At 50.7% G+C, this 15,053-nt stretch overlaps 1 protein-coding gene across 2 annotated transcripts in view; it reads right to left on the bottom strand.

Moving 5' to 3' along the window:
* HUWE1 (HECT, UBA and WWE domain containing E3 ubiquitin protein ligase 1) overlaps window positions 1-15,053 on the bottom strand; it is a 1,655,742-nt gene that overhangs the window by 439,415 nt on the left and 1,201,274 nt on the right. For both annotated transcript variants that reach the window (XM_078664564.1, XM_078664565.1), the window contains one exon: window positions 1,715-1,760. In XM_078664564.1, the coding sequence (XP_078520690.1) occupies window positions 1,715-1,760 (46 nt within the window). The remainder of the gene's footprint in view (window positions 1-1,714; window positions 1,761-15,053) is intronic.

Here is a 15,053-nt window from a genome sequence, read left to right as displayed (position 1 = left end):
CAAGATGGCACAGCTGTGGGACGCAGTGACACATGAGCACTCTGCTTGGAATCTTGTGGAAATACGGGTGAGTCAAGCTTAAAAATGAAAAAAATAATCAGGGTCAGTATCGTGGATATGATTAGAATAGTTGGGATGTTTGGAACCAAACTGTATACAAGGCTGATGCCTCAAGCGGGGGATTGGCAGTCATTTAAGCGGGATATGCGGTGATGTGTTACGAGGCGTTTAAATACTGATGATGCCTGCAAACATGTATATGTTGGCATGGGACTTGAGATAGTCATGGAACTACTATATTACAGATACTGTACAGGTCACTGGAGTATTGGGCTGATATTCATTGTGACCACAAACAATAGGCATTGTACGTCATAAATAACTTATTTGAATCTAAATATGATGCAGGAATACCAGTGTACATTGCAACGATTGAATTTCTCGTTTAGTAAACATTAGTCCCATTAATATGGCCAAGGCAATGTTTAGAAAGATACTGGATTTATTGAGTAGGATGTTTGCTATGGTGAGGTGGCTACATGGTCTTTAGCGATAACGTGTGTGAACTGGCACGGTTTGGCATACAAGCTTCGGCTTAGCGCATGGTGTCCATTACCTCTCAATGGGAAATATAATCATCACTTTCAATCTTGTCTTGGTTCCCACATAAAACTTTTTACAGTATCATTTTTCAGGACCTAATGTTGATTTCACAATACTAAATTAATTTATAGAAATAACTCAGATGTTTGCATATTTTATATAGTGTGAACTCAACCCGAAAGTATTGCAACGCTTTACATGGCACCAGTTACGTTACACAACGACACATTCATTTTTTGGTAGGCACTGGGAGATTGTCCTTTGCCCAGAATCACAGGATGATGAGCGGACGCCAAGACTCAAACCTGCTTCCCCAGCTCCGAAGTCGGCAGCTCTGATCTCTTGCATCCCTGACGAAGTCAGAGTTGTACATCACAGACAAAACACATGTTGGCTACAGTAACAACTCTTTGGATATATTCCGAGATTGAGAATAAGATCACCTTGAATATATTGCAAGATTGAACATAAAGAGACAGATATATCTACAACAGCATATTCATGGACATTGTATACTGGACACTTGCTCTGGATAATTTTTCTCTCTGCTAAGATGTTTTATATAGCGCAAACTAGACCCGAACCGAATCAGGTATCAGAGCGCTTTACATAGCACCAGTTACGTTACATGAGGACACACTTTCATTTTAGGCACGGGGAGATTAAGTGATTTGCCCAGAATCACAGGAGGTTTTTTTTGGCGTCGTTACCGAGACTCGAACCCAGTTCCCCAGGTCCGAGGTCGAGCGCCTTAGCCGTTAGGCCAACCCCTCCCCTCTCTATTATACAATTGAGGGCCTGCCACTGAAATTACACATTTGTAAACCGAAGCACACATTTCACATGCATCAGGATAATCACGTTTCCAAAATAAGCAGCGATTGCCATTCGGCCTATCCTTTAGCTCCTTTGCTGCAGATGGTGACACCGTGAGAAAGACAGTAGACTGTATAGTTATCTCCGAGATCGGGTATGACCCTAAAACTATACAATCTACTACCTCATCCCAAAGGGCACTGGTTTCTTACCTTGATCATCCACTGGGCAGCAATGGAGTCAATTACAAACATCTCCCTCCCACAACCTCAAGGAAGAAGAGTTGTGTCCTTACCCGATGGCTTTAGTTCCAAGGAGTTATTTGCTTTGGAGCCAGCAACCTACAATGAGAAAAAGGCACCATGAGGGGCATAGATAGGGCATTGTGTCATACAGAAGGTAAAATAAAAGCAAAAGTGGGAGTGGAGGAAAGTAAGGAGTGTAAAACTAACAAAACTAGGAAGGCATATGAAAATGTTACTTACCTTTGGTAATGCTTTTCCTGATTGACGGTACATATACCTACAGACTACTCACCTTTTGAATATCCCAATAGATTGTCTAGATACAGAAACGCTTTGATAGCTCTCCCACACCGGTAAGGGACAATGGCTCAACATTAGCACCTCATGCGACGCCTCATGACTTCACAGGAGCCACAAAGCACACCAGTTTCCATAATGTGCCTTTGAGGCAATCGGATGAAACTAACACCCAAAAGGCAGGTGCCGTTCTCTGTAATAAGTTCACGTAACAGTAAGATAGCATGTGGTATAACTAACAAGTTACTTCCTTTCGGTAACACTTTGTTTGAGACTAAGAAGTGCCTCGTTTTGTATGGTCACTTCTGTGAGAAAGTGCCATCTTTCTTGCATTGGTATGCCCCCACTTTTTGCTGAACTGCTGATGTGCTTTGACTGAGTGTGCCCTGGGATCCTGCCAACCAGGTACCCAGGGCCTGTGTTCCTTCCCTAAAATTGTGTTGAAACAAAAACCCAATTGGCATCTCTGGCCACCTACCAGCCCCTAGTGAATGGTACCCTTATTCGTGTCCCAGGACCAGCTCCTCCCAAGCTCCCATGTGCAAACATGCGAAGCTCGGGGAGAAGCTGGCCCCCATTGCCACGCCCTGTAACTGGCGGTACAATTGTTGATTAAAGAGAAATACATTATTGACAAGGCAAAATCTCAACATGTCCAGAAGCATTACATTGTGATCATGAAAATCAGAGCCCTTTCTGGACAAATAGTGCTCAACCGCTTTGATACCATCATGCGAAATGCTCGTATAAAGGGATGATACATCCAAAGCCAGAAGCCAATCACCTGTAACCCATTAAACATCCTTGATTTTCAACAGAAAATCCCCGGTGTCCTGCACATAAGAACCTAATTGTTGTACATACCCCTGTAAAAAAAAAAATATATATATATATATAGCACACAACGGCGGCAGGCCTTTGAAGCTTCCCCCTGCCCATCCTGGGGGAGGAGACCTAGCACCTCGCCCAGGAAGTGCCTTGTTGCCGGCCCAGTAGAGCGGGGGGCTCTCCACCCAGGGGTCCAGCAACATGTCTGCTGTGTGGCAGCCTCTCAGACCAGACCTGGATTGTAGGTTTGGTTTTAGGGGGCATCTCTAAGATGCCCTCTGGTGCATTTGACATTAAATTCCACACTGGCATCAGTGCTGGTTTAATGTGCTAAGAAGTTTGATACCAAACTTCTCAGTCTTCCGTGCGGCCATTATGGTGCTGTGGAGTTCGTAATGACAACCTCCCAGCACCAAATACTCTTAAATGGCATCACTCCACTTAGTGCCCAGGAATGGCCCTGGGTACTGTAGGGGCACAGGGCTCATGCACCTGGGCCCTCGTCTCTGGCATAGGGCACCCAGCTAGAGGGGTGACTGAAGTATGCCAGGGCAGTGGGGTTAAAGGGCATGGCACACAGCGATGTGTCATGTCGAGTCTTTGTTTAGTTCTGTACTTAGGCACTCAGCCTGCAAAGGCAGTGTGTGGGTTTCAGGGTTCAGGGCCCCAAAGGGTGGCACAATAAGTGCTGCAGCTCTTAGGTGTCTTCTCTGGTCACCATGCCCTAGGTACCTAGGTTACCATTTACTAGGGACTAACAGGTGGACAGAGATGCCAAATGGGTTTTAGTTTCAACACAGTTTTAGGGAAGGAACACAGGCCCTGGGCCCCTGGTTGGCAGGATACCAGGGCACACTCAGTCAAAGCACATCAGCAATTCAGCAAAAAGTGGGGGCATATCAATGCAAGAAAGATGGCACTTTCTCACAGGCAGGAACTGCAAATCCTTGGCATAGTGGTGCTCACCTAAGCACCACATACAAATTGTATGCAGGTCCGTTACCGACATATGTCGGCTACAAGACCCACAAGGTTTGAAACCTGTCAAAATCTAACAAAGGGGCACTGTTCCATCAACACCAGGTGTTGAAGTAGGTTGAGAAAAAAACAACCAGAGGAATTGCTTCTAATGTGAGAAGTTGGCCTGATATTGAATATGCTACTTACCAGTATGCATCTGTTCTTGGCATGTAGGGCTGCTAACATTCATATCTTAGCATTAGATCGCCGCCTAGTGTTGGGCTCGGATGATTGCACATTGTTGTCCTGGAAGAGTCTTCGAAGTATCCTGAGATAGGTGGCTCCTCCCCTGGACTACAGTGCGCATGGGCATCGGCTCCATCCCCAGATTGTTTTTCGCCATTGTGGCAGAAGATGGAGTGAAAAGTGTAAAAGATGTCCATGCTAATGAATAAATACAATAGTATATCTGCAGCTGCGACAGGCACCGGGGAGGAGGGCGGGCGATATGAATGTTAGCAGCCCTACATGCCAAGAACAGATGCATACTGGTAAGTAGCATATTCAGTTCGAGGCATGTGGGCTGCTAAATTCATATCTTAGCATAGAATACATAGCAGTCCCTCCATCAGCGGCGGTTGCCCGTGCCAGCTGCAGAAACCTGAAAAAGTGTCTTGAGAACAGCCTGTCCTACAGCTGCTTGCTGCTTGGAATGCACATCAACACAGTAGTGTTTTGTGAAGGTATGTGGTGTGACCCACGTGGCTGCTCTGCAAATATCCTCTAAAGGAATGTTACCTAGGAAAGCCATGGATGCCCCCAGTTTGCGTGTGGAGTGCGCTCTGGGGGGTATTGTTAAAGTGCGCTTGGCTTTTTGATAACATATCTGGATGCACTTAACAATCCACCTGGCTATCCCTGCTTTGGAAATTGGGTTGCCTTTGTGTTGGGGTGCGAAGGCAACAAAGAGTTGTTTTGTCTTTCTAAAGGGTTGTGTCCTGTCTATGTAGTACATCAACGCCCTCCGTACATCTAAGGTATGGAGCATTCTTTCCGCCACCGTTTGCGGGTTTTGAAAGAATGCTGGTAAGTCAATAGTTTGGTTTAGATGAAACTGTGACACCACCTTCGGAAGGAATTTGGGGTTAGTGCGTAGCACTACCCTATTTGAATGGATTTGAATGAATGGCTCTTGGATTGTGAGCGCCTGCAGCTCACTGACACGCCTCAGAGACGTAATAGCCACAAGGAAAGCTACTTTCCACGTAAGGAACTGGAGTTCACACGAGTGCAGGGGCTCAAATGGCGGTCCCATCAGTCTGGTGAGAACGACATTGAGGTTCCACACCGGAGCTGGCGGTGTCCTTGGGGGAATGACTCGTTTCAGACCTTCAAGGAAGGCTTTAATGGCAGGCACCCTGAAGACAGAGAGGTGCTGCCTGTTCTGGAGATAAGCCGCTATGGCGGATAGATGTATCCGAATGGAAGTGTACGCTAGATTGCACTTGTAAAGATGCAACAGATAGCAGATGATGTTGGGGATAGATGCATCTAGCGGGTCGATGTCATTGGCCGTACAGTAAATGACAAAACGCTTCCACTTTGCAGCATAGCATGCTCTAGTAGTTGGTTTCCTCGCCTCCTTGATGATGTGCATGCACTCCGGAGGTAGGTTAAGGTATCCAAACTCTAGGACTTCAGGAGCCAGATCGCCAGTTTGAGCTGTTGTGGATCTGGATGCTGAATGTCTCCATGGTTCTGCGTCAAAAGACTGGGCGTGAGGCGCAGCCTTTGATGCGGCACCACTGAGAGTTCGAGGAACGTGGTGTACCAAGCTTGGCGCGCCCACGTTGGAGCAACCAGGATGAGAGTCATCTCGTGCTGCCTTAGCTTTCTTGCGACCAGCGGTATTAGAGGGGCTGGCGGAAAAGCGTACGCAAATTTGCCTGACCAGTTCATCCATATCGCATTCCCCTGCGACAGTGGGTGAGGGAACCTGGCGGCAAAGAGTTGGCATTTTGCGTTCTCTGCTGTGGCAAACAGGTCTATCTCCGGATGACCCCACTGCTGGAAGTACGGGTGGAGAACAGACGGGTGTATCTCCCACTCGTGCATTTGATGGCTGTATCTGCTGAGCAGATCCGCCATCTGATTGTCCTTTCCTGGGAGGTGTTCTGCCATGAGGAAAATGTTCCTCTGAATGGCCCACTTCCACATGCTCTGAGCCAGATGAGACAGCTGTGGCGAGTGGGTGCCTCCCTGCTTTTGAATGTAGTACATCGCGGTCATGTTGTCCGTCCGGACTAGCACGACTTTGTTGCACAGATGTACAATGAAGGACTTGAGCGCCATGAAGATTGCCATCAGTTCCAGATAGTTGATGTGCATCTTTTGTTGCTGCGTCGTCCATAGTCCCTGCACTGTGTAAGTGAGCACATGAGCTCCCCAACCCTGGAGAGACGCGTCCGTTGTCAGGATAATCTGCGGCACAGGCTCTTGGAACAGTCGGCCCTTGCAAAGGTTGTGTGGAGTCCACCAATGCAGAGAGTCGTATGCCCGACTGGTAACCAACACTAGGTCTGTCAATTGCCCTTGAGCCTGTGTCCACTGATTCGCTAAGCACTCCTGGAGCGGGCGCATGTGTAGCCGTGCGTGAGGGACTATGAAGATGCAGGAGGCCATCATGCCTATCAACTGCATGAACACTCTCGCTGGAAGCGAGTGTTGCGGCCTGAACTTTTGGATCAGAGCCTGCATGCTGTCTATCCTGACCTGGTTTGGCTGAGCCATGGCCGTCAGGGTATTGATCGTCGCGCCTAGAAACTGCCGGACATGCGCCGGCTGAAGATGCGATTTTGGGTAGTTCAGGGAGAAACCCAGATCGTGAAGAAGGTGAATTGTAGTCGACATGTCTGCGGCGCACTGGTGCTCTGACTTGGCTTGCACGAGCCAGTCGTCTAGGTAGGGGTAGACATGGATGTTCTGCCTCCTGAGGTGCGCCGCTACTGTCGCCAGACACTTTGTGAACACCCTCGGGGCTGTTGTGACTCCGAAGGGTAGGACTTTGAACTGGTAGTGCCTGCCTTGAATAGTGAACCTGAGGTATTTCCTGTGTGACGGGTGTAGTGGAATGTGGAAATAAGCATCCTTGAGGTCTAAGGTTGCTAAGAAGTCTCCTTGGTTTAGCAAGGGAAGAATCTGTTGCAGTGTAAGCATGTGGAAATGTTCCGATAGTATGTACAGGTTGAGGGGACGTAGATCGAGAATGGGCCTGAGAGAACCGTCCTTCTTTGGAATAAGGAAGTACAGGGAATATACCCCTGTGCCTTCCTCCCCCACCGGCACGAGCTCGATTGCTCCCTTTTGCAGCATCACCACTACCTCCTGCTGCAATAAGAGCAAGTGCTCTGCGGACATAGGCCGTTGCCTTGGCGGGATGTTGGGTGGAGTGGACTTTAACTCTAGGCAATAACCATACTGGATTAGTTGTCGCACCCACCTGTCTGTGGTGATGTTTCTCCAGACGGGCAGGAACCGCTGCAGTCTCCCCCCGACAGGTGTTAGGTGGTCGGGGGGCAGTGACAGAGAGTCACTGTTTGTTGGGAGTAGAGGTGCGGGAGCTGTTGTTTCCTCTGCCGCGACCTCTGTTGCTGTTATTCCTGTAACCTCCCTTGTTCTGTTTAGTGAACGAGGATTGTGTCCCACCTTTTGTGAACTGGGATTGTTGACCCAATTGTCCTCTGGTGACTCCACGTGCACCTGAGCGACGAAAATTGCCGCCACGAAACTGCTGTGACTGTAGGGCCCCCATAGACTTAGCAGTGTCTGTGTCTTTCTTTATTTTCTCTAGGGTGGTGTCAACATCCGGACCAAACAGACTATCAGGATTGACTGGCTGATTAAGAATTGTCGTCTGAATATCCGGTTTAAACCCTGAGATGCGGAGCCACGCTTGTCGTCTCAGCATAACGCTAGTGTTGATAGCCCTAGCAGCTGTGTCCGCAGCATCAAGTGCACACTTGATGGCTGCGTTTGAGATTAGCTTCCCTTCCTCGATAAGCATTTTTGTGCCCTCTTGGAACTGTGGAGGCAGGTGTTGTACGATCTGTTCTAGGGTGTCATAGTGCGCCCTATCATAACGCGCCAAGAGCGCCTGTGTATTGGCAATGCGCCAGAAGTTTGATGCCTGTGCAGCTACTCTTTTGCCCCCTGCCTCTAGCACTTTGGATTCCTTATCCGGGGGAGGAGCTTCACCCGTAGTCTGGGAGTTGGCACGTTTCCTGGCATTGGCGACCACAAGAGAGTCCAATGGCAATTGTCCCCGAATGTATGCGGGGTCCGCAGGTGCAGGTCTGTACTTTTTTTCAATGCGAGGGTTGACCACTCTCGCTCTCGTAGGCTCCTTAAATATGTCCCCAGCATGCTTGAGGACTCCTTTAAGCATAGGCAGTGTCTTTACTGTCCTTTCAGAGACCGAAAAAGTGTCGAAAAGGAAGTCTTCCTCCACAGGGTCGGCATGCATGTCCACATCGTGATTGGCCGCCGCCCTTTCGAGTAGGGCATGAAAACCTGCTGAATCCTCAGTCGGGGATGCCCGTGCATTAAAAGGCTGCGGGTCCTGCCCCGCACCTTGGGTGTTCTGGTCACCAGTGTCATCAAATGAATCCGGTTGCACATCAGGTTCATTGATTGGGAAATTGTACTGGTCGTCCTCATCATACCCCTCACCCTCAGAGTGGTCTGGGGAGGGAGTAGGGCTCCGTCTCGGAGGAGGCTGGATTGGTTCCGTGAGGCCTGAGGCGTCAAGGGGCACCCTTTTCTTCTTTAGTGGAATGACATAGGGGTCCACTGGCTCCGAAGTTATTTTCCTCTTATAGAGGGTCAGTTTGCCTGTGTCAGCGTCGATGAAATGCGCCGAATCGTCCTCGGATTCGAGCACCTGACGTGGAAGTGGGCCAGTCGGTGAAGAAACCGCCTGTTTCGGTGCCGATTTGGTTGAAAATGCCTTGGGCGCCTCCTTCGGCGGCAAAATAAAGAGAAGTTTCCCAGACGGCTTCTCTGGAGTGTCTTTTCGCGGCTGCGTTGATGGTATCGGAGCCGACGGGGCAAAGGCCTTTTCCCTGATCCTCTTCAGTGAGTCGGCAATGGGGGACGGCACACTCACAGTTTGTGTCGGCGCCGACGAGGATGGTCTGATTTTCCCCTCGGATCCGACGTCCTTGTGGGCCTTGTGCGTCTTGGGCGCGGATCCCGTCTGTACCGCCTCCGATTCCTGCGTTCGGGGCACAGACTTCTTTCCGTGTGCCTGCGTAGCCTCCTTGGAGCCGACTTTGGCGGGTTTTGACGGCGTCGGAGCCGCTGTCCCGTGCCGACCATCTTTCTTGGAGGACCCCTCCTCTGGCGTCGGTTTCGATTTCGCAGCATCGGAATCGACGGACTTCCTCGACTTCTGCGGACCGGAGGTCGACGGAGTCGATGGGGTAGCAGGCGCCGTCGGTTTCACCGGCACGGCAGCCATCTTAGGGACACTCGAGTCCTTAACTTTCAGTTTCGATTTCGGGTCGGCCATTTTAGGTGTTGTCGATCCCGATGGTTTCGGTTTCGGTTTCAAAACAGTCTGCCCAGCAAGTAAGTCCGTGGCCGGGCCCGAAGGCGGGGCTGTGGCTTGCGGCAACGGGTCTTGGGTAAGGCCGACAGGCGATCCCGTGTCCCGGTCGGTATCCTCGTAACCTTCGGGGCAGAGCTCGTCCGCCGAGCTATCCGCCGCGGCCCCATAAATCTCATCGTCGTCTCCTACCTCGTCGACGTATTCAAGGCCTGGACCCGCGACTCCGTCGTCGTCTCCCGGATCCGCCTCGACCTCCGTCCCGGGTGGGGAGATTTGGAGATGATGACCCTGGTCCTCTTCGTCTTGGTCGCCGAAGATGTTCTCCGGATCCGGTGCCGCTTGTTTAGCTTCCATGCGCACCGCGCGCCGAAGCTTGAGAGTCTTTTTCGATCGGAACTGTGCACAGGCCTTGCACTTTCCGTCGTCGTGGTCAGGCGAAAGGCATTTGTTACACACGGGGTGTAGATCGATGTGTGGGTACTTGGACCCACAGAGCGGGCAGTACTTAAACGGGCTCCGCTCCATGTCCGAAAAGGCTTGCAGTCGTGTCGCGATGAGAAGGCCTCAAAGTTCCGAGAGCGAAGAAAACTCCGCTTATTCCGGCTCCAAGAGACGGAAGACTCGAGACCGTGCGCAGACAATACCGACGCAAGAAAATCGAGGCCTTTTGGCCGCTAAAAGTTAGTTTTACTTGGTTCCGACAGTAAGACGTCGAGACCACATCCGAACCCAATGGCGGAAAAAAACAATCTGGGGATGGAGCCGATGCCCATGCGCACTGTAGTCCAGGGGAGGAGCCACCTATCTCAGGATACTTCGAAGACTCTTCCAGGACAACAATGTGCAATCATCCGAGCCCAACACTAGGCGGCGATCTAATGCTAAGATATGAATTTAGCAGCCCACATGCCTCGAACATGATGTTCACTAGTTCTAGTGATCACCTTGTATCAGTCCAAACACCCCTTATGGTGATTGGTTGTAAGTCAACCTTATAGACCAGCTATCCTAGAGGTAGCATGGACAAAGCAGTCTTAGGCTAAACTCTTTTGGCATGTGAAGCCAGCTGTTTTACCACAATATAACCCCTTGAATACCAGATGAAAGGACACCACACAGGTTGTTATGAAAATAAACAGTATATTTATTAATAACACCTCTGAACTCTTTATGAGGTCAGAGGGCTAAGCACATGACAATCTCTTACGAAAAATACTACAAGTTGCACAAAATTACAATGGTGCCCTAGGGGCACGACAAACCATATACTAAGTAAGTGGAATGTGAGAATCGATAAAAAGAATGGAGCTGTCCAGAGGCTGTAGGATCGATGGGACCACGCTACACTAACTTCAGGTAAGTAATAGGAGGCCCACGAGACGTGTGTGCAGAGTGAGAACTCACACGTGAGATGCGTAACAACGTCTATGGACAGTACAGTTCAAGTAAAAGGTGAGTACGGACAATCCTGACTAGTTAGGACTAAAACGACTGTGGAACTGGACACTAGGACAGTTAAACTACCCTTGAGCACTGTAGGAGAGTAGGGTCTGCAATCCTATGATCACCCAGATTTTTGCTTTTTGCTGCACTGGTTTACGACTTTCCCTGGCTGTGGGCCTGCTAATCAGACCCACAGCCTAGCTGTTCTCTCTATCCAAATTGTACTCAGGTACTGAATTGGCACTGGGCCCTCTCCAAGTCCCTGTACCCAGGGCTGAGGTGTACCCAGAAGTTTCCCAGGGGCTGAAGCATGTATTATGCCACCCCTGGGCTGACTAACTAAACTGACACAACTGGCTGCACGACAGCTGGGGCAAAGTGGTGTACTCACCCTTTGCTTTAGATATAGTATACCTATATCTAACCCTAAAATGGACACACAGATCTCCTATCAGTCACTCCTATGGCAGGCCTTAACAATCCTGAAGGCAGAGTGCTTGGAATCATGTGAGATGGTGCTCTGGCATGAGCTGAGCCTGTCTGCGGCTTTCGGGATCCATCCCTTAGCCGTTTCCATGATATCGCATACCATATACTCTTAAGTGCATTATAATCCTCGCGGTTATATGCCAACTCTGGTATCGCTTTATCAAAACATGTCGAGTAAGGTGTCATACGAATTGGAATACTAACCCCTCGCCAATTCTGGCGACGGGGTTAGCATTCCACCCTTCTAGAGGGACACGACATGTATGTAACCCCTAACCCCGGTTAAAGTCAAACAGAGCCTCAGCTCCACAAAATGGATGCTGCCACCGAGACACAAGTCTGCCCTCCTGCTGCTGGGAGTCCTCCCAGAGCAGGAGATAAGGACAAAGGGTTTCCTGCCAGGGGCGGTGCCAGCACCGTCCCAGACAGGGTTTTGTGTATTGTAGGTAGGCAGGGCTTTAGAGGAAGGTGACTGCACGTGGCACCCCGGTGCTCACTGTGCATAGGCTGGCTGGAACCAGTTCCAGGGTCACTCCAGACCCTGTGCTGGGGAAAAGCCCGCCAAGGAAGTGGGTGTAACCACCCCCCTCCTAGTCCCACCCCTAGGGCAGGACTTAGTCGCGTGCCAGCCCCTTTTTACAGGATAAAGGTAGGAACTGGCCCCCTTCCAAATCAGATCATCTTTGAATCCTGAAACTACTTTCCACGAAAGGAACTCAAGACTTCTTCCTAAGATTTCTCCCTTGTGACTAAGGAGTAGTCACCCTGCATCCGCAGGCACCATCTTAAGAACACTGCGGTCTGCTGCAAGTCTCTCCTCCGGATCAAGACTGCCCAGGTCGACGAGAACCGGCTTCCCTGGCACCTCTGACCTCTACCTACATCATCAGTCACGCTGAGATTCGTGGGTGTGACGAGACCTCGAGGGACCGGCCATCTTCAAGACTGCACGACTTCTGCACAGCAAGCCCGCAGAGTAATTTCCTGGTGAGTGCTTTGGGGTCCGAGAAGCCCCGACCCTGAGCAGCTCCAGCACCGAAGTGCAGCCTCCCAGCATCTCCACGATCTGCGTGGGGCCCTTCTGCTTTTTGCTGCTCACCGCGTTGTTTGGCTACTAGCCCGCTGGCTTGTGGCCTTCTGAACGACGCCCGACGACATCACTGCTGCTAGTCTGGTTGCTCCAGACTGGCCCTTGCTTCCCTCCATCGGAGAAGTACCCTGGACCCTCCTGGTCCAACTAAGACGCCATTTTAGGTCCACCGCGTGGGCCTTGCATTTGCCAAGACTTGTTGCCCAATCCTGGGTCCAGCGACGTCGACAGCAAGAACCTTCATGGGACAGCTCGCACCTCCATCCTGGTCGCAGACAACGCCTCCTGGTCCGAGAGACTGCAGAGCCCAGCAGCGCTCACTCACCTGACTGCGGTGACTTCGCCCGGTGCCATCCTGGTGCCCACTTAATCACTGGCTAGTGATTCAAGAACTTGGTCCCCTCTGCTTTCAGGTTTCCTTCTTCCGTGATCCAGGCTTGGATCCATCGAACTTTCCTTCACTGGTCGCCTGCCAGCAACTTCCTTCTTCCAGGCTCCTGGTCCGGCAACGAGATTCCCGACGTCTTTTCAGGCCTATGCAGCTGCAGCCCCTGGGCTAGGTAACTTCGGCACTTCGGTGTCCCAGCATAGCCTCACTATCCTAGGGTCAGGATCCACTGTCGTTTTCTTCCTACCAGGTCGGGTTCGCCCGTGAACACTAACTTTAACTTTACTAGCTTCCATAGACTTTGTCCCGCATCCCGCGTGAGAGTGCACACTCTGCACCCGAGTCCCCTAGGCCTCCTAGAAGTAATCTAACGATTCTATAGTCAAGTCCTAGCGATTCCAAAGCCTATTAGTACTGTACTTACCTGCTAGTAATTTCGCATTCCACTTTTAAAGTATATGGTTTTTCGTGCCCCTCGGGCATTTGTGTATACTGTGCTAACTTAAGTATTTTCGTAAGAGTTTTGTTGTGTGCTTAGCACCCTGTCCTCATAAAGAGTACAGGGTTGTTGTGATTCTAATAAATACACTGTTTATTTTCATAACACTTGTGTGGTGTCCTTTCACTGGGTGTTCAAGGGGTAATGTGATGGTAAAACAGCTGGCTTAACACGCCCTCTAGAGTCTTAGCCTTAGACTGCTCGTATCCATGCTACTAGGATAGCTGGTCTATAAGGTTGACTTACAACCAATCATCAATAAGGGTTGTTTGGACTGATATATAGTGATCACTAGAATAGTGAACACTGCACATCAGGCCAACTTCTCACAAGCACCGAAATGCTCTTGTTACCTCACCCACGGGCTGCGGGTGCATAGGTGTCAAAGTGTGTCGGGTTCTCGCGTTGAAGTCTATGGAGCCTGGAGGAAAAGATGCTGGAAGCGACCAGGAGGAAGATGTCCGGTGCGATCCAAGGGTGGATCGATGAAGAAGAGGACCTGAAAGCAGAGGGGACAGTGTTCACAGTCACTAGCCAGTGACTGGAGTGGAACCAGGAAGGAACCAGATGTCGTCGTCACGATCAGGTGAAGAGTGGACGCTTGACTCTGCAGCCACGTGGACCAGGAGGTGTCTTCGACGACCAGGATGGAGGCACGAGCTGTCCCACACAGGCTCTCGCTGTCGGTGGTGTCGGATCCGGGATTGGAGTCAACAGGCCTTGGCAAAGGCAACCCACGCGGTGAGTGGAAAAGACGTCTGGTGCGGACTAGGAGAGTCCGGGGTGCCCCTCTTTTGGAAGGGAGCAAGGGCCAGTCTGGAGCAACCAGACTAGCAGTGAAGATTCAAAGGTTCGTCGTCTAGGAGGCCACTAGCCAGCCGGCAAGTGACCAGACAACGCGTTGAGCAGCAAACAAGCAGAAGGGCCCCACGCAGATCTCGTGGAAGCTGGAGGGCTGATCTTCGGTGCAGGGGCTGCTCAGGGCTGGGGCTTCTCAATCCCCAAAGCACTTGGTAGAGTTTACCTCGGGAGTCGTGCTGGAAGCGAAGTGCAGGTTCTTTCAAGATGGCCGGTCCCACGTGTCTCGTCGCACCCACGGGTCTCAGCTTTGCTGCAGATGTGAGTTGAGGTCAGAGAGGTATGGGAATCCGGGTCTCGTCGGGCTCTGAAGTCTGGATCCTCGAGGGAAGACGACAAAGGGAAGCCGCTGGACGCTTGATGGTGCCTGCAGTTGCAGGGTGGACACTCCTTGTCCACAAGGGAGATTATTCAGTCTTCTGTGGAGCAGAACGTCGAATTCCAGAGTTTCTTCTTGTAGAATTGTTCAGGATAATCTAATTTGGAATGGGACCAGCTCCTACCTTTATTCTCCTAAAGGGGGCTGCACTACTGACTAGGTCCCTCCCCAGGGTGGGACCAGGAAGGGGGGTGGCTACACCCCCTATCCTTTGTCCGGTTTCGCGCCAGAGCTGGAGCAGGGATGCCCCAGCAACTGGTTTGAACCGGTGTATGCACAGGGCACCTTGTGTGCCCCAGGCATGTCTCATTCCTTTCAGCCCTCCCTACCTCAATACACAAAATCCTGTCTGGGATGGTGCTAGCACCTCCCAAGGCAGGAAACCCTTTGTCCAGGCCTCCCTCGCTGGAAGGACTCCCAGCAGCAGGAGGTCAGACTTGTGTCTGTGGTGGCAGCATCCATTTTGTGATGCCAAGGCTCGAGTTAACTTTAACCAGGGTTCACAGTTACATACATGTCGAGTTTCTCTAGAAGGGTGGAATGCTATCCC

This window comes from Lissotriton helveticus, chromosome 10 (genome assembly GCF_964261635.1).
Source record: "Lissotriton helveticus chromosome 10, aLisHel1.1, whole genome shotgun sequence".
Classification (NCBI taxonomy): domain Eukaryota; kingdom Metazoa; phylum Chordata; class Amphibia; order Caudata; family Salamandridae; genus Lissotriton; species Lissotriton helveticus.
The sequence above is the reverse complement of the archived record's forward strand: the minus strand, read 5'-3'. Positions and strand labels throughout refer to the sequence as shown.